At 45.6% G+C, this 23,175-nt stretch overlaps 1 protein-coding gene across 4 annotated transcripts in view; it reads right to left on the bottom strand.

Moving 5' to 3' along the window:
* The window catches only part of PLXNA4 (plexin A4), a 512,377-nt gene that overhangs the window by 55,302 nt on the left and 433,900 nt on the right, over positions 1 to 23,175 (bottom strand). For all 4 annotated transcript variants that reach the window (XM_063153651.1, XM_063153652.1, XM_063153649.1 and 1 more), the window contains exons 14-21: positions 22,482 to 22,599; positions 17,094 to 17,230; positions 15,343 to 15,510; positions 9,006 to 9,099; positions 7,754 to 7,993; positions 6,673 to 6,819; positions 1,078 to 1,312; positions 506 to 648 (exon numbers count right to left, since the gene is read on the bottom strand). In XM_063153651.1, the coding sequence (XP_063009721.1) occupies positions 506 to 648; positions 1,078 to 1,312; positions 6,673 to 6,819; positions 7,754 to 7,993; positions 9,006 to 9,099; positions 15,343 to 15,510; positions 17,094 to 17,230; positions 22,482 to 22,599 (1,282 nt within the window). The remainder of the gene's footprint in view (positions 1 to 505; positions 649 to 1,077; positions 1,313 to 6,672; positions 6,820 to 7,753; positions 7,994 to 9,005; positions 9,100 to 15,342; positions 15,511 to 17,093; positions 17,231 to 22,481; positions 22,600 to 23,175) is intronic.

Raw genomic sequence — 23,175 nt, 5'->3', positions numbered from 1 at the left:
TTAATTGAATAGACCTATGATTTATGAGTTTTCCAAATAAGGGAGTAATCAAACAGAATTTAGCAGGTAACAAGTGACAGGATGAGAGGAAACAGCCTTAAGTTGTGCCAGGGGAGGTTTAGATTGGAAATTGAAAAAAATTTCTTAATTGAAAGGATGAAAGATGGTGTAACAAGCTGTCTAGGGGAGTTCTGGGATCACAATCCCTAGAGGTTTTCAAAAAGTGTGTGGATGTCACACAGGGGGACATGGCTTAGTGCTGGAATTGACAGCTTTGGGTTGATGATTGGAACTGATGGTCTTGGAAGTCTTTTATGACCTAAATGATTTTATGATCCAATATGATCTAAGATAACAGCAAATATTTCAACCAGAATTTTAATAAGGACCTGTTTCACCCCTTACAAAGTCATCACATTCCTACCACTGACACAGAATCTCTGGAATTCAGGACCGAACAGGGAGGCATGAGAGGAGCTAGAAGCAGGAAATGTTGTTGATTTACCTCCAAATCCCTTAGGACTGGATGATCTTCAATGCCAGGGAAAAGCACTCTCATCGTGTAGGTTCGGTAGTCAAGGAAAGGGATCCCAGCTCCATCCAGGTCACTCGTCAGCTCATGGATGTCTGTCTGCAGCTCTGCAAAGGCTGGCACAAAAGCAGAACAACTCAGGGAGCAGTGAAAATCCAGATCAGCCTCACCAGAAGGGGAAAACTCTTGACCCTCATGAATGAGAATAAGGAATAAGGCAACATGTGGAGAGGAAGAAGGTGGATGAGAGCAGGGTCACCATTCCCCAGGGACATGTGCCAAGGCTTTCCGTGGATTTTGAATTATCAATTCCAGGTAGGAGAGGATTGGGTGAGAGAAAGTCTGAACTTTCCTGAACTCTAGGATAGGGTGGAGAAAGTCTGAACTAAGTGAAAACAAGGAATGTCAGATTAGATCCAGGCTTGAGCCTCACCCACAGGGTTCAACACCGTGGTTCAACACTGTGATTTTGGCTCAAAGTTTTGTGACTGATGTCTCCCTTCTACCAACACTGACACAGTGTCATCCTGCCTCCCTCAGCCTACCTTCTTTGCACTCCAGGGCCACCCTGGACTCCAGGTTGTCCATCTGCATCTGCAGGCGCTTGAGGGTGAGGTCGCTCTCCCTGGACTTGCGCTTGTAGGCGATGAGCACGGCCACGATGAAGATGATGAGCAGCCCGCCAGCCACCGCGATGCTGATGATGGCTGGCAAGCTCAGAGGGCTGTCTGGGGAGATGTACACCATGCCTGGGGAGAACTCCATCCCTCCTACACGAGCCTGGAGGGAAAGAAGCAAAGAGGTGCACTGAGACTGTCAAACTGAGCAGGAGCACAGAGGAGCTCTGTCACCCTCTGGCTGAGGGTGAATGGTGACAGCCCCTTGTCTCTCAAGCCAAAAGGGGAGGTATTTGGATATGGAACAGTTTAAAAACACTTGAAGTGATAGAATCACCTCTGTTGGCAGTCACTATGAACCCAGCCACAAAAGGATTTGTGGTGAGAGAAGTCACCGGTCACAATTTCTCCAAATCAGTTTGGGTTTCATTCTGGACTTTTCATACCCCATCTTGATGTGTTGTGTGGGGCACTGATGTCACTCAGGACCAAAATACACACAGAAAACAGAGCTCAAGGTATGGTTTGATGGGTCCTAACCCCACAGTGGGGCAGAGGAGAGCTCACCCATTGAGTACAGTGGGACTGCAGAAATCAGAGCCACTATTGTCTTTTGACTCTCCCCACCAGATAAAACTCTACTTGGGAGCCTCTGGGATAGTGAAGATCCACTACAAACCCCACAAAGCCTGGCCCACTCTCTTTACAGCCCCTATCCTAGCCACACATTGTCAGGGTGACTGCAGATGTTCACCAGTAGGAGCTGAACACAGCTTTTTGTTCTCCATCTACTTCCAGAGGTTTCCATAGCTGCTTCCAGCCTCTGGAAGAAGTAGCTGTGAAAGGGCCTTGGTTTTAACAACCAAGAAAGAAAGAAACCCTGCAAGCACTCCTGTTCTGAGCAAAACGTTCTGCTGAAGCAAGTCCCTTGGAGCCCTTTTTTACAACATGAACACCACTCCCAGCAGGAATCCCACAGGATACCACTGGCTTTAGGCTACTGCAAGGCTGTTCAAAGCTATTTGTAGAGTAGGCAAAGCTTGAGTGGTGGGAGGAAAGCTGTTCTGGCTGGACTGCAGTATAAAAAGGCTTCTAGGGCTGTGTTGTGGTTGGGAATGCTGGTTGGAGGTCAGCAGAAAGCTGGGAAGATGCCATGCAAAGAGCTTGAAGGATGATGAGCTCCATCACTTCACCCCAGCTGAGCTGTGTCACAGAGAGGCACAGCTGGCCCTGCACAAAGGGCAAACTCTAATCGCCAGGCAGAAAGGCAATTAAGACCCCAGGAATGGCTGTTTCCTGCTCCCATTGCACCTGGGACCACTGCAGTGTGGAATTAAACTGTTTTCTTCCTCTGTTGTGAGGAACTCTCCCTCACATTTCCTCACGTTTCTCCTCCACACCCCAGCCTGGTGTTCAGCCTCGTCCTGCATCCCACTGGCTCTCAGTTAATCTCCAGCCTGCCTGCATTTACTAATCCCAGGGCTTCCCCCATCTCAGCTCAGGCACCTACTCAGGTTTCCTCTCGAGGCTGCAGAGGAAGAAACTGGGCCAGCTGGAGCCAGCAGAAGGGACTACACGGCATAATCATGAATTAGTGAATTTTCCCAGGTGCTCTCCACCCTAACACTTTCTGAGACATGAATCTCAGTGACTTTATCATCTCCTAGAAGCCATTGCGGCCCCAGTTGCAGTCTCAGGGAAGAAGGTTGTTTTGCTCTACCACCAGGTGTAGGCTGCTCCTCAGTGGCCAAAGAGACACAACTACAACCCTCGTGTCATGGACAAGACCAAAGTGAATGTCTAAAAACTGCTAATTTCCATCCATCCCGCTCATGCCATTTTGGGAGGGGACTGGAGAGATGAAATGTCCACAATGAAAAACAAAGCCAATCTTAAACTCATCTTGAAACCTAACAGTTTCAGAATGACCAATTGCTACCATGACACTAAGGGCTTGTAGAGCATTTTCAGTGGCCAAAGAACCTCAGACACACAGTTGGGATGCAGCAGTAATGAGTTTTCCCATCTATTTCAAGATAAAAGATCCAACTCACTTATAAATCCTGAGGTTTGTTGTTGGAACGTGGCCTGCTCAACTGAGAAAGCAAACTGCCAAAATCACATCCTAATCCATGCACTGGAAATTGTTCCCTTTTGCCCTAGACCGCTGTCCCAAAATTTTCTCACAGCTCACACGCTTTCCTTCCTGTCAGTGGATCAATAAATTGCTTAATTCTTTTCCATTTTCTCTTTCTCCAAGCCCTGCAGTCAGACGAGTCCATTCAAGGAATATCAGACTAGACTCAGACAACCCCAATCCCAAATCCCAGTGCAGATCCATCCTCAAAGCTGGAAGAACAGCCCTTCTCCATGGGTGGGATTTCTCTCACCAAATATTCCGCGTGCACATCCGAGTTCAACACTGCAGCATGATTCCAGAGCCAACAAAGAGAAAAAACACTTTCAGGATGTGATTTATGTGAGCTGCTCCCGACACTTTTGACATTGGGATGAGGCATTTCATTGAGTGAAAGTTCCCATTTTTCTCCATTCATGACAAGGGGATCTAAGCTCCAAGAAAGCAGATGTTCAAAGTCAGGCCCAGTGTGTTCCCCTTCAAAGGTGGTTTCATCACTGGGAAGGTCTCACAATCCACAAGTGAAGCTACCATGATCTGAGGGAATCTGGCTCTTGAAAAAGAAAGCCTATGAGGCTGCAGTGTTATTGTGAGCTTTTAAAAGAAACACAAGAAAATACGCACATGCAGCCCACCTTTACTTCTTAATCCACCCAGTGGTTCTGGAGGAAGCGCATTTTATCTTCCTGAAGACTGACCATGAACCCACCAAAGAACAACAATCTGGCCATTTTTAAAGACTATTAATAATGAATTTTTCTTAAATTAGACTAAATGTTCTAAATGTTTTCTCCAATGAAGTCTTAGTGGCCGCCTGTAGGAGTTCAGGAGTTCTGAAGGAGTGTCTTTCCTGGTGCAAATAAAATTATCCCTCTAAGGATGAGATGAATCATGTCCTGACCTTCAGCTGCTGCATTTGACCATCTCTCCATTCATTATAAAGAGTTTGGTGCACTTTTCAGACTGTGTTAGAAACCAGCAACCCTTCAGATGTGTTCCACATCTTCCCTGCAGACCTTCTCTGGCATAGCCACTCATGGATTTTTCTCACATCTCTTTCTTTTCCTTGGAAAAACTTGCCTCTGGGTTTTAGTCAATCTTCTTTTTAACCATCACCCAAACCTTTTATTTCCTTGCTATTTTTTTTTCAAACACTTAACTCTGTCATTGTGTAAAAGACAGCTCAAAATCAGAAAGCTCAAAAGAAGACAGATCAAAAGCATGTTGACATCAACGTGTGTCATTGCCACTGCTCCTTCACTTAGAAATAATCTCTGTGTTGCACCAGTTGATTCATTCCCATGGCTCCCACTCAGTTTATGCCACCTCACTTTGCAAGAAATGGTTTGTTCAACAATTTCCTCAAGGTCAGAGAGTAAATCTTTGGCAAAATCAGGAGGAGGAACTTCTATCAGTTATCCTGGGCATCAGAGAGATGATTTGATGCCTTAAGAAGGCTGAGCTAGAGCAGAGGCTGGGCAGAGTTCCAGAATAAAGCAGGGATTCATTCACAGCATCTCCTCCATGGCTGCACCTTGGGCAGCAGCAGAGCCCAGCCAGGGCTGCACCCAAGATGAACCAAAACGGCCCCAAAATGCACGAGCGCTGCCGGGGTCTGTCCCTGGGATCAGCTCTGCTCCATTTGCACCTTGCAGTTCATTGTCCCATTGCAGCTTTAGCCCAGGCAGTCCCACCCTGCTTGTTTTTCTCTCTCCAGCCCACGGGGTTTGTGCTGCTGGGCTGAGATTTGGGGCATTTGTCCTTGGTGCCCAGCTGGAGCAGGAATTGTTTTGTCTCCCTGCTCTGTGCACAGAGCTCACCATCCCACAATGTGAAGCTCAGAACTGCACACTAAAGCAGCACAGAATGTGAAAAATATAAAAGCTAAAACGTGAGGCATCAGTTTGTGTGAAACGTGGTCCCAGCCTGAGCAGCAGAGATGCTGTGCCATGCTGGAGGATGCATTTTCCAGCCCTGGTTTCAGAAGCAAAGTCCATCCTTGAGCACCTCCATCATCTTCCCAGTTTCCCAGCAGTATCCCTCATTTCACCAGCATCAAAATTAAAAAACAATCCTTTTTTGATTGTTTTTAATCTTTGCTTCACTTAAACTGTCCAAAGCTGCAGGAGCATGGGAGTCTTCCCAACTAGTGCAGCCTGGCCAGATGCCATCATCCTGGATCCCCAGGGGTTGATTATTGCTCACCTGGCTTTGAGTTTTGTCTCCCCAGGATTGGCTTTGTCCGTCTCTGACTAACCATATGTTTAATCATATCCATGAAAATTACAGGGAACATTTATTGCCGTGCTCAAAAGCTTTGGTTTTCACACAGAGAAAATCTCTCACTTCATTATTGCTCTTCTTGGAGAGTCTTAATGTGCTTTGCAATGAATCGAGAGTCATGGTGTATTTGCATGGCTGGAGAGGATTATTGCCTCTATTTTCCAGATGACAAACTTTGGCACAGAGAAGTTAAGTAGCCACTACAAGGGATCCCAGCAGCAGCCACAAACAAGACCCAAAGTGGTCATCATGAGCTCTGCTTCCTTCAAAGTTCCCAGAAAAACCTTTTTAAAGATCAAACTCTCTGAGTCTCATTGCACTGAAATAAATAAATAAATTAATATGTGACAGATACAGCTTTGGGAGGCACAAGAGAAGAACAGTTGTTCACAAGGAATGAGAAACACTGATGTCAGTTGTCAGCTTTTGTTGTTCCCACCCACAGCTTGGTACAACTCCAGGGTGTTTGCTGATATGATGTTTATCAAGCACCAGCATCAAAGAATTCAAATTATTGAGAGGAAAGTGAAAAAAAGGAGTAAATAAATAAAGGGTGAGAGGAGGAGAAGCTCCCTCATATGTAATCACCAGGTCCATTCTTCATCCAGGAAGGATTTGTAGGAGCACACTGAGTTTTATAGAACTCAAAATTCTGGAGTCCAGTCACACTACTGTCCACATGCTATTTTTTTGGTTTTTTTTCTCTCTTACATAAAGGCAAATTTTAGTCACCATCCTGTCAACAAAGTGATGGAGACTGTGCTGAATTTAACACTTTCATGTAGGAACATGTTACACGTGATCTCACATGAGAATTCAAGGTTCATACAGCCCATACAAAAACAGAAGAGAGGCAAACTCTCCTACTGGGGTTTGATCATGAAAGGTGTCTCACTGCCCACAAAGACCTCCAGGTCACTGTTCCAATGTTGTACCTCTCCAAGCTACCCTTGATGAGAATATTATATGAAGAAGGGGTCTTGATCTTTCTGGGAACTCAAGCAGTGATGCAAACCCCTTAGAGCCCTCTGCCAGCTCTCCAGCTCTGCTGTGCCCTCTCAAACCACCCAGGGAGAAGGGGCTGGGGGTCAGGCATCACTTACCATCACCTTGTGCCTCCCAATGAGGTTTGGGGACTCGCAGAGGAGCTGCACGTCTGACACGGTCACCGCACAGGGCTTCTCCCCCACCAGCACGGTGTAGTTCAGCCTGGCATTGCCTCCTGCCACCGGTGGGATCAGATTCCTGCCCTGCACAGAGAGAGGAACATCACACCCCAAAAATAACCAAATAAACACCAGGAAAGAGTTTTCTTTCCCCCTCTGGTTCATTCTTGGGATGCAAGTGTTGATATTGCATTTGACGGGATCACTGACACTGCTCCAGGCCAGGTTGGATGGATGGGGCTTGGAGCAGCCTGGTCTAATGGAAAGTGTCCCTGCCCATGGCAGGGGGTTGGAATGAGATGGCCTTTAAGGTCCCTTCCAAGGTAAATATGATTCCATTATGACATTTGTAGCTCGCCATTTGCTCACACAGAGAGGAAAAGCCAATTTAGGAACTCACGCAGAGAACAGCATGAGTGGTCACAGACTCAAAGCATCACAACAGCCTGTCCTGCTCCTCCCTCTCTGCAGCTGAGTGGGAAATGCTCCATCTAAGTCCTGCACAATAAAGCCCTCACTAAACCTAGGCAGGTAAGCAAGTCAGACCCCTTTCCAAACATGCAAAATGCATCTGCAGGTAAAATAACCTCTTTGCATATTCACAGTGTAAAAATAGTGATACAGAAGTGCTGCATCATAAAATTCCTTCTCTGTACTGCTGTGAAGTTTACAGAAATTTCAAGGGACTGATTTGGGTTAAAACAAAGGGAAGAGGAAGATCTTGAATGAACAAGAAATGAAACAGAGTTGAGTATTTCACTATCAGCCACATTGCAAGGGTAGAAGATGTTCTCTGGTGAGCAGCAGTGGGTGCAAATTTAGGCTGCACCCAGGGGTTTATAATTTTTAGTTATGATTGTGGGCAGTGCTTAGTGTTTGCTGATGGTGACTCTGATATGGTTGGAATGGAGGAATAGAGGAAGTTTCTGGGGTGGAATCAGGATGATTTATGGGGGTGCGGGCAGGCACAGAGAGGCAAGAGGCAGAATTTCAGTCCAGTCCTTGGTGCCCATCTCACCTTCAGGATGATGGGACTTCCAGGCTTCAGCTCCAGGATCCCTGAGGGATTGAAAACCTCAAAGATGGGGTTGGGGTAGTAGGTGAAGTTGGTTTTGTTGAGGATCAGCAGGGACTGCACATTGTCAAGGATGAAGCCAAACTCCTCCGGGCGCTCGGCGAGCTCAGACTGGTGATTGGGGTCCACAGCCAGAGCTGGGGCCTGGCAGGTCATCTCTGTGCTGTTCTGCACCTCACAGTTCTGGGGAAAGAGAAACCCAAAATGTTTATGGGAAATAGGGACCCTGGAAGTGATCTCTGTGCTGTTCTGCACCTCACAGTTCTGGGGAAAGAGAAACCCAAAATGTTTATGGGAAATAGGCACCCTGGCAGGTCATCTCTGTGCTGCACCTCACAGTTCTGGGGAAAGAGACACAAAATATTAATGGGAATAGGGACCCTGGCAGGTCGTCTCTGTGCTGTTCTGCCCCTCACAGTTCTGGGGGAAAAAGAGACCCAAAACAAGGAGTGCTTATGGAAATAGGGACCTTGGCAGGTCATCTCTGTTCTGCACCTCACAGTTCTGGGGAAGGAGACCCAACACAAGGAGTGTTTATGGGAAATGCCCCCACCCTTCCTGGTGGGCAGGTGGCTCTCAGGGAGAGGGAGGAGCAGACTCCCATGGGTTATTCCTATCTTATTCCCCACCACACAATCAAGGTTAGGAAAGCCTTGCTGGGGCAGGTGTGTGGAGCAGTTTGCACTTCAACAGGGCCTCCTGTGCCTCTTGAGAGAGCTCAGACTCTGTTGCCAGTGTCAGAATCTTCCCCTGACTTTGTTTCCTTCTGGAAATAGAAGATTCTTCCCTTATTTTTTGCACAGCACAGATTAGTCAAAACCTTGCTACCACCTTGCAATCAGGTCTCTCACTCTGGTTGTTTTTCCAAAAGTGTTTGTGCAGTGCATGCTCAGTTGTGCTCAGTTTGGATATCAGGTTACCTGAAATGAATCCCAGCAAGCTGGAGAAGCAAAAACAAAAGGTGAAGGTCTCAGAAGACCCTGAAATTTGGTTCCAGCCCTGCCAAAAACCTTCTTTTTTGTGTATGTGTCCTTCAGGGATGGGGTAATACTTATGGAAAGAAACCATGCCCTCTTTTTTGGGCTGCGATAGGAGATTTCAAGCTGCAGATGTGTCAGCCAGGCCCTGTCCCCAGCATGGCATGTCCCCTCCTACTGGAATATTACCAATATTCCAGCTCTGCAGACATACTCACATTGACATGCTCCTTTCCACCGTGCTTTGCTCGGATCTGGGGGTTTTGGATGAGGTCCAGGTGAGTTCCCCACACAGCAATGGGAGTGTTGCCACTGGAGAATAAGAAATGGAATTAAAGAAGAAACCCAGGTGAGGGATGTCAGAGCTCATCACACCAGGAATGGGTGACCTGTGTTCCTAAATGTTGGTGGCAAAGTGTCTGACCACATCTCATAGTCCCATAGAGAGGGAAGGAAGAACAACACAAAAAGTTTTCATTCATTCATAAGGGGAGAAATAAGTTGTTGGGAAGGATGAAATTTTGACAAGAAAGTCTCACAGATATTTATGCTTAGCAGAAAGATTTTTGAATGTAGAATCTGAAGAAGGAATAAAAATGAAAGCAAGATTTCATATAGAAGAAAAGAATTGCTGAGCCAGTCCTACTGGATAACCAAGGAGGCAAAGGGTGTGTGAGTTAGAAGGGGTTTTATGGCTTAGAGCAAAGGATAAACCCACCCCAAACAAGAAGATGTTTTTACCAAGCACAAAGAGAACACAGGCAAACAAGGCAGCAAATGGTGCAAGTAGAAAAAAAGTCTCAGAATTTTCCACTGCAAGAAAACTGAAAAACAACTTCTAGCTTAAACTGCAATGTACTGACTTAGTGATTGGAGAACAGTAACATGAATATGATAATTACAGTAGTTATGATGGGCTGTAGATAACAGTTCAGGTATAGATTGGTTCTTCTGTATGAAGATGTTCAGCAAAGAAAAGTCTATAATGCATTGTAACCAAAACCAAAGGGGCTCCAGGCCTGCCTGCAGCTGGAGCTGACAGCTGTGGGCACAGCTCTGTCACCCACCCTGGGCTGCTGTGACACCTTGGATACAATAAACTGCATTTTGGATACAATAAACTGCATTTTGGATACAATAAACTGCATTTTGGATACAATAAACTGCATTTTGCTGAAACTGCCATGTCAGGCAGCCTCTGGGTATGGATGCAGGGCTGGTACAGCAGGAGGTGGGGGCAGAGTGAGCCAGGGCTGAAAGGAGAAGAGATGTCCAAGAAAGCAAAACCTTCACCTGTCAGGGCTCTCACAGCCAGGACAGGAGGAGGATTTGCCATCAGCACACAGCCCCATCTCTGATGGTTTCCCAGGGTGGACAGTGCTCTCAGCAGTTTCAGCACTTGCCTCTATAACTCCCTTTGGAAACTGTCCAGGATGCAGTTTATTTCCTGCTGGGAAAGGGAGGCCACGTGGAAATCAATGGGGTTGTGAGAAGAAAGCTCAGAATCCCTTTCCTGCCCCCAGGTAAAGCTGCACGTACAGGAAAGGTGAGGCATGTGCATTATAAATGAGAAAACACCAGAGAATAAACACCCTGGGAGGTAGAAGGCAGCAATCTCCCCCGTTTCTGACCTTTGTTTTCAGTGCTCCTGATTGATCTTCCATTATTAATCAGGAGTGAATGCAGACGCACACAGGAGAGCTGCCAGGTTTGGGTGAGCTCTGCTCCAGCCCCTCCAGTGGCGCCCACACTGATGAACCAAACACTTTTGGGGTTTATCCAGAGAGAATTGGCACAACCCCATCTCTCAGCAGATGTTGGGGGACACTTTCCTGGGAGGCTCCTTGTGGTCTTTCCCTCAAGGGCTGGACTGGTCCATGCTTAGGGCAATATTTGACCTTGAGTTTTGCAGAGTATCTCAAGTTTTTTCTCTCTGAAATATCAGCTATAATGGGAAATTTTACTGTGCAAACCCACATATTGCTGTTTCTATAAGATCTGGATGAGTTTTTCTGAATGCACAAGGGATCCTGATGAAGTCACATGTCTTACAAAAGACCTTCCCTGCTTTACAGAAAAAAAATATCCTCTCTCCAAAATTCAGCTTCCATGTAAAGATTCCTGACATCATCCAGGGAGAATTCTTCAGAACCCAGAAGTGTATAAACCAAATTGCTCTGGGTCTTCTGAATATTGGCTGTGAGCCTTTATGTTAATAATAAAAATATAATTTTATTGCTATTATTGTATAATTTAATAATAATATAATTACTACCATAAACAATATATATAATATATATAATATATAATATATAATATATTATATATTATATAATATATATTATATATTATATATTATATAATATATATTATATATTATATATTATATATTATATATTATATATTATATATAGTATATATATTATATATAGTATATATATTATATATAGTATATATATTATATATAGTACATATAGTATATATATTACATATATTTTATATATATATATCGTATATATTATAATTAATCTCCGCTGATTCAAACTAGAAGGGATTTTATATCTTTACCTGGCTGAAAGTTTTATGTGTTCCACAAAACTCCAATGTGTGAACACACCTACAGGTATGTGTGTCTATATACAGACAAATCCTTTTATTTAATCAGCCAAATCTGTGCACACAGCTTTAAACCCACGAGTTAAATATCCTCTATTTGGGTTGGAATCTGAGCTTGCAGGCTCAGACCACAGCTAATAAACACAGACACAGCACCCGACTAGAGAGAGGGAAAGAAAAAATGGAAAGCAGTTTTTTGTTTGCTGAAGACTTAAAATCGCCCCCAAACCCTCTCTGGCTTGAAAATAAAGGAAATAAAACTGTTTCTTGCCTTGAAAATCACTGGCCATTGGCATCTGGATGCTGAGCCAGGTGGGAGCAGAGCCTGGAGACCTGCTGCTGCCCAGCAAAATAACAGAGGTGCCAAAAGCCCTTAGAATTTAACAGTTTATTGCCCCAAAAGACCCTGAGTATCATTTTATGCCTTCAGACTCAGGTAATTGCTGGATGTAACTCAAATCAAACCCAGATCAAAAGTATTAATGGAGGTCATAAAATTTTATTTACTTGCCAACCCAGCATGACTTTTTTTTTGGCTATGGAAATAAATTAGCAGTAATATTTTCTTTATTGTTTTGAAAAATAAAGGTTTTAAGCCAGGCTTGCTGCATTCCTTCACTGGTTTTGCAAAGCTGGTTTAGTGGCAATCATCTCTCCCTGGGAACAGCTCAGCCCCACAGTTATAGCACCTAAAACTGTCCCTGACACCACAAATCCCCATGATAATCCTGGATATTCCGTCTTCTCTCTCGAGGGTTGTGCACCTTTGGAAGGACTCAAAAGTGCTTAAGAAGGAGGATGAAATTGGAAAGGTCTGGTTAAAAATGCTCAAGCTGATGCTTCCTGATTTCAGATGAAGAAAGCAAAGGGGAGAGATTGTACCCCAAAATGCTGCATCCCTGGAAATGCTCAAATAATCCCTGGAAGTGTTCAAAAGCTGTGTGGATGTGTCAGCTGGGGACACATTTTGGTGGTGAACATGTCAGTGCTGGGTAAAGAAATGTAGGCAATTATCCTAGAGGTCTTTTCCAGCCTTAATAATTCCATGAGTGATGAGACATGTGCAAGTCCAAGCCATCCATCCCAGCAGCAAAATATACAAATAACCTAGTACTCCCTAAACAAACATCTCACCCTTATTTCCATTTTTATGGGATTTAGGATTTGGGATGGGAGACCCCATCCATCCCAGCAGCTACACACCCCACAAATAACTCAGTACCGTCTAAACAAGCACCTCACCCTTATTTCCATTTTTGGGTGATTTGGGATGGAAGATCCCATCAATCCTAGCAGCTACACATTCCACAAATAACCTAGTTCCCCTAAACAAGCACCTCACCCTTATTTCCATTTTTTTTTTGGTTTTGGGATGGGAGATCCCATCCATCCCAGCAGCTACACACCCCACAAATAACCCAGTACCCCCTAAATAAACACCTCACCCTTATTTCCATTTTTTCTGGGATTTGGGATGGGAGATCCCACCCATCCAGCCATGGGACACAGAGTCCCTGCACCTTCAGGCTGGGCAAAGCTGTGCTGACACACCTGAGGCCAGAGAGGAAGAGGAAGGTCCCTGTGCTGCAGCTTTCCAGAGGATTTTCAGGAATTCACTCTCCTAGGCTGTCAATCTTGCACCTTTTTTTAAGCAGCACTGAACTGGCTTTCTAAGGGAGTGAAGTGATTTCTCATTTCACTGATAACCTGGACTCTGACTGGAAATAAAAGCCCCGAATGGAAAATCCTGACATTAAAGCTTCAAGCCCAACGTGCAAAGACTCAATCCGGCTAAATCAGTAAATTCCCTCACGGTAATTAAAGGCACTAATTGATTTGTGAAAAAACATCTTTGGGATGGGAGCTGAAGTGGGGGGATTTACAAGCCCTGCTCCTAATCCCCAGGGACTCCAATCAGTCCAGTTTGACAGGGAAGCAGAGAGCTGCCTGGATGAATGAGGGGAGACTTAAGATTTCTTATTTTGTATCTTTTCAAGGAAATACCAGTGCATTTAATGACCAATTTCTCCCTTCCTGAGGCCATTCCTCCAGGCTTCTGAGAGTTTGGGCATCACTTTGATGCTTTCCACAACCAGGGCAAACGCTGCTCTCAGGCACCTTCATGTGAACCCTGTGAATCCACCAAAGCAGCATCAAGGGGGTGAGGAGAAAAATGGGATCCCTAACGAGGAGAAAGGCTCTTGGATGGGGCAGGGAGCAGGGCTCCCTTTGTGTTTCATCTCAGGACAGAGCCCTGGGGCTTCCAGGCACCATGGCCAAGGAGGCAGAGCTTAGTCCTGAGGCATCAAGGCCATGAAGGCTGTGGGAAATGTAGAAATTTCAATTCCATTAAAGCTGTGTGAAATACAGGAATTTCAAATCCATGAGGGCTGGAGGAAATGTAGAAATTTCAGGTTCATGAAAGCTGTGGGAAATATAGGAATTTCAAATCCATGAGGGCTGGGGGAAATGTGGGAATTTCAAGTCCATGAAGGCTGTGAGAACTGTAGGAATTTCAAGTCCATGAGAGTTATGAAAAATGTAGAAATTTCAAGTCCATGAAGGCTGTGAGAACTGTAGGAATTTCAAGTCCATGAGGGCTGGGGGAAATGTAGGAATTTCAAGTCCATGAGAATTATGAAAAATGTAAAATTTCAAGTCCATGAAGGCTGTGAGAACTGTAGGAATTTCAAGTCCATGAGGGCTATGAAAAATGTAAAATTTCAAGTCCATGAAGGCTGTGGGAATTGTAGGAATTTCAAGTCAATGAGAGTTATAAAAAATGTAGAAATTTCAAGTCCATGAAGGCTGTAGGAAATACAGGAATTTCAAGTCCATACAGGGTGTGGGAAAGGCAGGAATTGCAGCTTACAAACTGTGAGAGAATGAAATGGTTCTTGGCTTAAATATTGATAAAATCATGGAAAGCAGTCCCACCCTGCTTGTTTTTCTCTCTCCAGCCCACGGGGTTTGTGCTCCTGGGCTGAGATTTGGGGCATTTGTCCTTGGTGCCCAGCTGGAGCAGGAATTGTTTTGTCTCCCTGCTCTGTGCACAGAGCTCACCATCCCATAATGTGAAGCCCAGACCCACACACTAAAACAGCTCAGAATGTGAAAAATATAAAAGCTAAACTCTGATGGAGTGAGCTGGGCTGGTGCAAAAGGCAGCTATGTTGACTTAGAAGGTGTAAAAAAACTCATGATCCACCACGTTCCATCATCCAGGTGTCCCTGATCCACAGCTTTCCATCATCCAGTGGGAAACTCCCTGCTGGGTGTTCCCACCTGAGTATAAACCCAAGAGAGGTTGTGTTCTGGGGATTTTCTTCATCGTTTCTTTGGGATGCCCCTTGTCCTCTGATGGATCCAGTCTGTGACCATCACTTCAACTGACAGACATCAAAAATTGCAATGACCACGTTCTGTGGAGTCTATGATGAGGTGCAATCTTTCTACTCTCATCCTTTCCTTTTCTTCCTTATGCTTTTTCTTATGTGATATTTTTAGGCTTTTGTATTTTCATATTGCTGGAGATAATAACAACCAGAATGGCTTTGTAGCTGCTTTCCCTTAAAACCAAATTGTTATAAAATAAACCTATATATATATAAATATAATATATATATTTACATACATATATATCTATATCTATATATGTATCTATATCTATATATGTATCTATATATCTATATATCTATACATATATGTATATATATTTTTTTACATATCTATCATATTATACAAACACTAATCATTCAGTGTCATTTCACTCTAATCCACCCTGAGGGATCTATTGGCTCTGAAAAGTTTCACTGCACAAATTCTTGGTGGACATAATACTTGGAAATAATTTTTCTACACCAAGGGCCAAAGTTATCAGGGCAGTGCTCCTTTAAAAAACCATGGGAGTTGGGAGAAGGGTTTTCCTGGGATTCTCACCTGAAGATGCTCCACTCAGGCTCGATCCTCAGGATGGTGGGATCCTCTACATATTCATAGTGCAGCTCCTGGTGGATCTTGGCCTTGTCCACTCTCACAGACACCTTCACCTTCTCAAAGCCTTCATAGGAGGCCGTGGTGTTACAGACAATGTGCTTGGTGGATCTCCTGGGAGGAGGAGAAAGTAAAAGTGAACCAGCAGCAAAATGGTGCCAAAAAGAGCCCAGATATTTATTCTCATGTCCTGTGGCCCAAACCTGTGCACTGAAGAGGTGGAACCCAGTGTGTTCCTGTAGCAGTCTCTGGGGAAGTGGCATTGCCTTTTCACTGGGTTAAACAAAACCACAAGAGCCCTCATCTCTCAGGACTCAGAGTAAAATCTGAACCCCAAGGGCAGTCCAAAGCAGGCCTCTCTGCAGAAGTATTTCTCTGTGATTAAACATTTGATGGATGTTTCCTTCCTGCCTGCAGACATGTGCAGCAGCAGCTCATAAAAGGGGTGTTTGCACCTCAGCTTTGCAGCCTGGGATCATAAAGTTTGCTTTGCATTAGGACTGTAAGTCTTGTTTTAAGTGCAGTTTGCAGCATGCCTGGGACCTCTGGAAGTGCTACTACAGTGGGAAGCATTTTACAATTAAAGAGGATTCTGCATAAACCTTTCCTTTTTGGCAGGGCTCAAACCCAGCTCCAGGTCTGCGTTTCTTTCAAAATGAGTCAAAAATCCGGGCACTAAACATTCTCAGACTTCCCAGTCCTGTGATTTGTGATGCAAATCACAAAGCCTCACCTTATGCCCCTAAAATGGGAGTGTAAGGCACCTCCAATGACTGCACCCTCCAGGTGCCCTCTGAATTCCCCCAAAAGACAGTGCTCAATCCCTCCTAAAATTCCCCAGCCTTCAGTGAGCATCTCCAAGCAGCTGTGGCTCCCACTTGGCATTTCAAATCACAGCCTGTGACTTCACCCTGCTGAATTTTGGATGCTGGATCGCTCCACAGCCATGACAGGCTGCTAAAGAGGATCCCCACAGCCAGGAGAGGGAAGGGCATTGCCCCAGGGCAGTGCTCCCAGGTCTCCTGTGAATGAGCTCTTCCTCTGCCAAGGACATATTTGGGAGAAATGTGCCAACTTCATCTTCAGCCCCCATCTCTACTGGCAGCAAAATGTGTTGCTCTGGGTAGTTTGGAGCTGCAGGAGCCCCTGGGAATGGGATTCAGGCTCATTCTCACAGGGATCAGGGAACATCCAGCAGGTAACACTGACATTAAGCCTCTCTGAAGCGCCATTGAGCAGGAGCCAACACGGAGCTGAAATGTTGCAAATCATCCATTTCTTAGCACTACAGGACTATTCTGGGATAAAAGGGAGGTGGTTTAGTACTTCGAACTGATGTTGTCAGATTTTCTTTGTCACCTCCACTAAAGCAGGGACATGAAAATGAATCTTTTAAACGACACACTCCCAGAGCAAGTAGCAGAGCGCAGGACCGTGGAGAATTGTACTGAAATCTGACAAGAGGCCACGGGAAAAAGCACATCAAATACTAATCAAAACAATGAAATAAATCCTATTTTCTTTCCCCAAAAACATGGCCAGCGAGGCTGTGCATGTTGCAGAATGCACAAGTCCTGTTGCAGCAAAGGAGGCGCTTGAGGGACAAGGCGTCAGGGCTGCAGAAGAAGTTTCCTGCCTTTAATTGGCATTTAATCTTTCACACTCAGGCATGAGCAGCAGGAAGGGCTCATCTGTACCTGTAGAAGAGGCAGGGCTGTCTCCCAAAGGTCACAATGACATTGCTGCCAGCGTTGAGGTTGTTGCCTGTGATTGTCACCTGGGTGCCACCCGACACTGGTCCTCGCTTGGGCTTCAGGTCAGAGAGGGTCAGAGTCTGTGGAGGCAAAGGGAGGTGTTGGAGACACAGCACAGGGACCTTCCCTCTCCTGTTAGTGCTGGAGAGAGGGAGGCACCCCCAAGGATTAATCAGGGTAATTCTGAAGTTGGCCACATCTGGCTGATAAAGGAGCCTGGAGTGACACCAGACCTGTCAGAGACTCCCTGCTCGAATGCCAGGCTGGTGGGATGAGTTCAGACCCAACCCCAGTCTGTTCTCACTCCTCCAAAACGAGATCTGCCCTTGTACCCACTCAGAAATAATCCCACAAAGACAGGTCCATGCCTGGAGCACTCTGGGTCACAACCTCTCATCTCCACTGTTTGTTTGGCACAGACCAGGGCTCTTTTTGCTGTCACACACCACCAGCTCTGCAGGATGACTCAGGCAGTGAACTGGTTTGATTGCATCTGGATGGGGAATCTCCACCTCCAAACTGTGCAACTCACAAGTGATGAAAATTGCTTGGTTTTGAGAAGATCACTCAACTTTATTGATTCTCAGAATCACAGGATAGTTTGGGTGGGAAGGGACCTCAAAGATCAGCCAGTCCCACCCCAGGCATGGTCAGGGACACTTTCCACTATCCCAGGTTGCTCCAATCCCTGTCCAACCTGGCCTTGGACACTGCTAGGGATGAGGCACAGCTTCTTTGGCTTCACCACTCTCACAGGGAACAACTCCTTCCCAATATTCCATCTAACCCTGCCCTCTGCTAGTGGGAAGCCAACCCCCTTGGATGGAGGAGAGCTCAGCAGAACACCTGAGTGTGCTCTTGCCTCTCCCACACAGGATCCCAGAATCACTCCAAGGTCATCCAAGTCCAGCCTGTGACCCATCCCCACCCTGACAACCAAAACAGAGCTCATTCTTTGAACACCCCTAGGGATGGGACTCCATCACCTCCTGGTGCAATTCCAATGTCCAGCAACCCTTTCCATGAAGAAATTCCTCCTCATGTCCAACATGGACCTGCCCTGGTGCAAAACGCTCACACACGACCCTAAATCTTTCTCTTTTCTGACCTGGATGTTGAGACAGCCTTGAGCTGTCCTTCAGTGAGACATGGTGGTGCTTCTCTGAAATGCCACAGCCTCAGAAGCAGCACTGCCCTTTGGACACCTTTTCCCTTTTCCTGCTGATTTTCTGAGCCTCTTTTCCCAGCCTAACACAGCGTTCTGTTAATATATCAAAAAGGGCCACAATTCCTTTAGAGGCCCCAAATCTCAAAACTCTTTTTCTTACCTTGCCACCCTCCCTTCTTCCCCAAATCAAGATAAAATACTCGCACTCTGAAGGCACAGATCACCCTGTTACCACAATGCAGAGAGGAGACATCAATATTCAGGGAGAAATTTGGTGTTACAGTTTATTCTTTCATTTGCATTTTAATAGAAAAACTTTCCATTCAGTCCCAAGTGAAAAGCTACTATATGCATTTAAATGAAGATTATTTCTTTCCTCCTCTCTTTAAGAATGATGACACAAGTGCTTGAAGCTCTCAGCTCCTCTGAGCGAGCAGGTACATCATGCAGTCACCTTATTGAGCTTTGGAGACCATTAATCCATATTTATAAAACCACCTGACACACACCACAGCTCCCACTCTCACACACACAGAGCCACCTCTGTTCCCAGGCCCCTCTGGTTTAATCATTTTGAAAAACAGCGGTAAGATTTCCATTTTTCCATTTTGCTCCTGTTCTAAATGCAGCTCTTGGAGGAAGGGCAGAACATGAAAACCAGACTTACAGCTCTGTAGAAGGATCTGCTGTCAGAGCCGGGCACTTTGTGTGTTTAAACCTGGCTGGTTTTCACCTGATGGTTTGGAAGCTGGTTTTATACTTAGAATCATGGAGTTTTTGAGGTTTTTGAAGGACCCCTATGATCTGCTAAGTCCAGGCTTTAACCCACAACTAAAGCACAAGGTCCTCCCTGAGCCTCCTTTGCTCCAGGCTCAGCCCCTGCCCAGCTCCCTCAGCCCCTCCTGGTTCTCCAGACCCTGCCCAGCTCCCTCAGCCATTCCTGGTTCTCCAGGCCCTTCCCCAGCTCTGTTCTCTTTCCTGAGAGGCTCAAAATCCAGGATTTGAGGTGGGGTCTCAGCAGTGCCAGCACAGTGGGGTGGGCACTGCCCTGCTCCTGCTGGCCATACTATTCCTGATACAACCCAGGTGGCATTGGCTTCTTGGTCACCAGGACACACCTGGTCTCATGTTCAGCCACAGGTCCTTTTCCATTGGGCAGCATTCCAGCCATTCTCCAAGCTTGGAGTGTGATTTTCTGGGAATATTCTCTACCTTTGTCTTTAAATGGGATAAAAAACCACAGGAAGAGTATGGAAATGCAAAGGATGCACTTCAGTACTGCTCATTTATATTTTGGGTACCACCTCAAGCTTTGATAGCAGCTCCCTTACTGATGGAAACCCCCACCAAGTGCAAATTCCTGCTGACCTTGATGGCTGGCAGAAAATGGGTTGGGAATGGCCAACCTGGTGCCCAAAGCCCACACAGCACCACTGCAGCAGTATCTGATTCAAAAATCATAAAGAATATCTGAGTTAAAGACCCAAAAGAGCTTTGTCTCACCCCTGGGTGGGCTCCCTGCCCTCTCCTGGGGGTAGATAAAGCAGCCATGGCATTTTGAGGATCCTCACAGGCCACAGCCACACCAGGAAGGCTCCTTGGCAAAGCCCTGCTGTGCCTGGAGCCAATCTTACAAATGGGTTTGTGGCTCAGCTTTTAAAGGTGTGATCAGCCTTAAATTATTCACAGTGGCCTTCCTGAATATTGCACAGCACATTCACAGCAAAACTCCAGATTATTCACCATTTCCTCGCTGGTGGAAGGTGGTGGAAAATGCAAAGAGAGTCTTGTGGATAGGCTGGAGAGTGACAACGAGGGAAAGAGGACATGAAATTTTCTGCATTTTTTAGGATTTTATCTACTTTCTTCAGCTTCCCAACCCTTTCTTTCCTCCAGCATCTCCTGCACTCAGGTTTTCCACAGAGAAGCACCATCAGAGGTGGGTCTAGACTGTCCCCCATGGAGCTTGTCAGGACCTTGGTTCCTATTCCATTCCTCCTGGGAACACAGGAAGAGCAAGCTGTGACTTAAACACAGCTTGTGCACCTGGGTTTCCTTCCTAGAGGTTCCACAATAGCAGCAAGAGGGGAAAAGATGAAAAGGATGGATGGGAAGTGCTCCCCAAAACAAGGATTTTAGGAAGAAATGTGGAGCAGCCCACAACACTTTGTGCACTGAGACACAATATTTTCATCTAAAGCCAGAATAAAGATAAATATTCTTCAGTAAATGTAACATTTTTTTCATTGAAAGACTGGGGCAATAATTACAGCAAGAAAATGAATAACTAAAAAAAATATATTTCATTTAGATCATCATAAATTTCATTTCAGCTTTGTTTCCCTCTTGGCTTATTGTACTTCCTAATGCAATTTGCAGGTTTTGATCACAGACGAGTTTAAAACAAATGAGCAGCTATTTGAATTTAAAAGTTCTGGTTTAGAAAGATGGAGAAGAACCATTCTGGCATCTCTAAACTAAGCCACCTCTTTCTTAAAACACTGAAATTAAATACTCATCTGAGCCCAAACCATCATCTCTTCGAATTCTTGCAAGACAGGGAAAGGCTGAACCAATTGGCCAACTCTGACCAAGTTTTCCTTCAAACCTCTCGAAAACCAATTTTCCAGAAGATTTGCTATGAGTCAAGAAGTGACATTTATCTCCCAGGTGCTGCCCTTCCTTGCTTTTCAAACATCTTCTTTCCCTTCAAGCTGCCACGCACCGCTGCGGGATGCCAAGGCGCGTTGAGATTCCTGCAGCAGCATCTCTGCCCTCCTGGCAGAAAAAACCCAAGGAAGCCAAAAAAACACAGCTCCCACTGTGAAAGCAGAGGACACGGGAGAGGGAATATGATGGCAGGCTGGAGAGTGCCTGTATTTTGGGTTTTTTTTTTTGTCTAGCACAAAGGTATGGAGGTATTGAGCAGAGAAAAACCCCGGTGGCTTCGTGCTCACGCCCTGGCAGCCGGGAAGGCGGCGAGCGGAGGGAAAAGCTGTCACAGATGGACACAGATGATCAAAAGCAGACAGTAATTCCAGGAGTAGTGAAAGGTGACACGTTGAAGTGTAATGTCCTGGAAAGAGCCCTTCTGGCTGCCTGGTAGGGGCTTTCTCTCAAGGTGTTTCTGTGCCCCCGCCACCGCAACACCTGAGTGACACCGGGAGATGCAGAGAACAGAGGAATTTCTGTAGCTCGAGGGGGGAATCCAAGACATTTGCATTCATTACAAGTTCCCTTTACCATAAAGAAATGCTCAGGCATGTGAATAATTTCAGAAGAGACCCATTCTCTTGCAAGAGCCGAGAGCTTTTGATGGGAACAAAGGGACCCTCTCATCTCAAACCTGCACAGATCTGAACAGATCAAGGCCAGACAATGCTTGCATGTCCCCAGCAAGGGGCCTTAGAGGAATAATCAGGTCTCTTGGACAAGGAACATCATCAGAAGGGAGGAATAAAGCACAGGTTGAGTGTACAACATGTGTTTGCACTTGAACTGAAGCTGAAGCTTGCAGGTGTCTCTTGTTTCATCATGGAGCATCCAAAAGCAGCACTGAGCCCCAGTCACATCCTACGGCTCACCAGCAGCCTGAGCTGGATCTGTCCTGATCCCAGTGCTCCTGGTGTGGATGGGATGAATAAACACCTGGGGGAATCCAGGAGGGAGGAGAAAGAAACCCAATCAAGACCATCACACTCATGCTGCTGAAGATCCTGGGGTTGTAATCAGTAGTGACAGCCCTCAAATTTCTTCTGGAGGACACCAGTGGCCCCAAGCAGAGGGGCATTGGTAGCAAAAGCATCACAACCCCCCAAAAAAAGATACTAGGGAAATTTTCCTCTTTTTAGCTCCTTTTTATTCTTTCCTGTACAGCACTTTTAACTATTAATGAGAATTTTCTGTATTAATTTGGACCGTGACTGCATGGAACTGTAACTGGACTAATAATCTGGACTATTATTAGGTTGTTCAAACTTTAATTAGACCAGCTATTTTTGCTGGGAACAAGATGTTGAAAGGAAATGGAATGAACAATCTGGTGCACCGGAACGGCAGCGAAGAGCTCGGAGGCACAATGTGGTGAAGGACAATGGACAGAGGGAGCAAGAGGAGCAAGGCCAAGGAGTTCAGGGCCAAGGAGAACTTTTTCAGGAACTTACCATGAAGTAGTAGAGCTGAGAAGACCTGGCCATGAACTCTGGCTTGCACTCGGCCACGCAGATTTCCACGAATCCGGCGTGCTGGCTGGGCTTGGCCTCCCCCATCTCACACACGATCCTAAGAGGAAAACACCAACCAGGAGCAGAGTTTGAGGGGTGGTTTTGGTAAGATGGAATTGCAGCTAAGAACCCACACTGCTGGGGGATGGACTGAAGATTAATCTACCCTCTTCTGTCCCATCCAGAACCAAAATTGTGGATGAAGTTATTCTTTAGAAAGTGGTGGCTTCTGGCTGGGACGAGTGCTGAGGTGGTGTAAATCCACTTAAAACACAGAGAAATGTTGGGCTGAGGTCTGGCTCCATCCCTCTCAGCTCCAGCCTGGTGTGGTGGAGGCAGCTCTAAGGTTTAATGATCACTCCTGCATTTAGCAAGAGGCTTTTCAGGAATTGAACAGCTTGGGGTGACTGCTTGGTGAAAACCAGGATAACTTCAGGGCATTTGCCATGAAGATCACCTAAATATGCAATCCAAACACAGTAATAACTGGGTTATGAAATAAATAGATTATCCTGAGCTGTACATGAGGAATGGCTTCTTCATCCCTCAATTCCCACGTCAGAATGGATCCCTTGGAAGGCCCCTGTAGGTAGGAATGTCATTAGGTGTGCTGTGGCCTTTGCTGTGCCACACA

Source organism: Melospiza melodia, chromosome 4 (genome assembly GCF_035770615.1).
Source record: "Melospiza melodia melodia isolate bMelMel2 chromosome 4, bMelMel2.pri, whole genome shotgun sequence".
Classification (NCBI taxonomy): domain Eukaryota; kingdom Metazoa; phylum Chordata; class Aves; order Passeriformes; family Passerellidae; genus Melospiza; species Melospiza melodia.
This window is presented reverse-complemented; position numbering and strand designations above follow the sequence as displayed.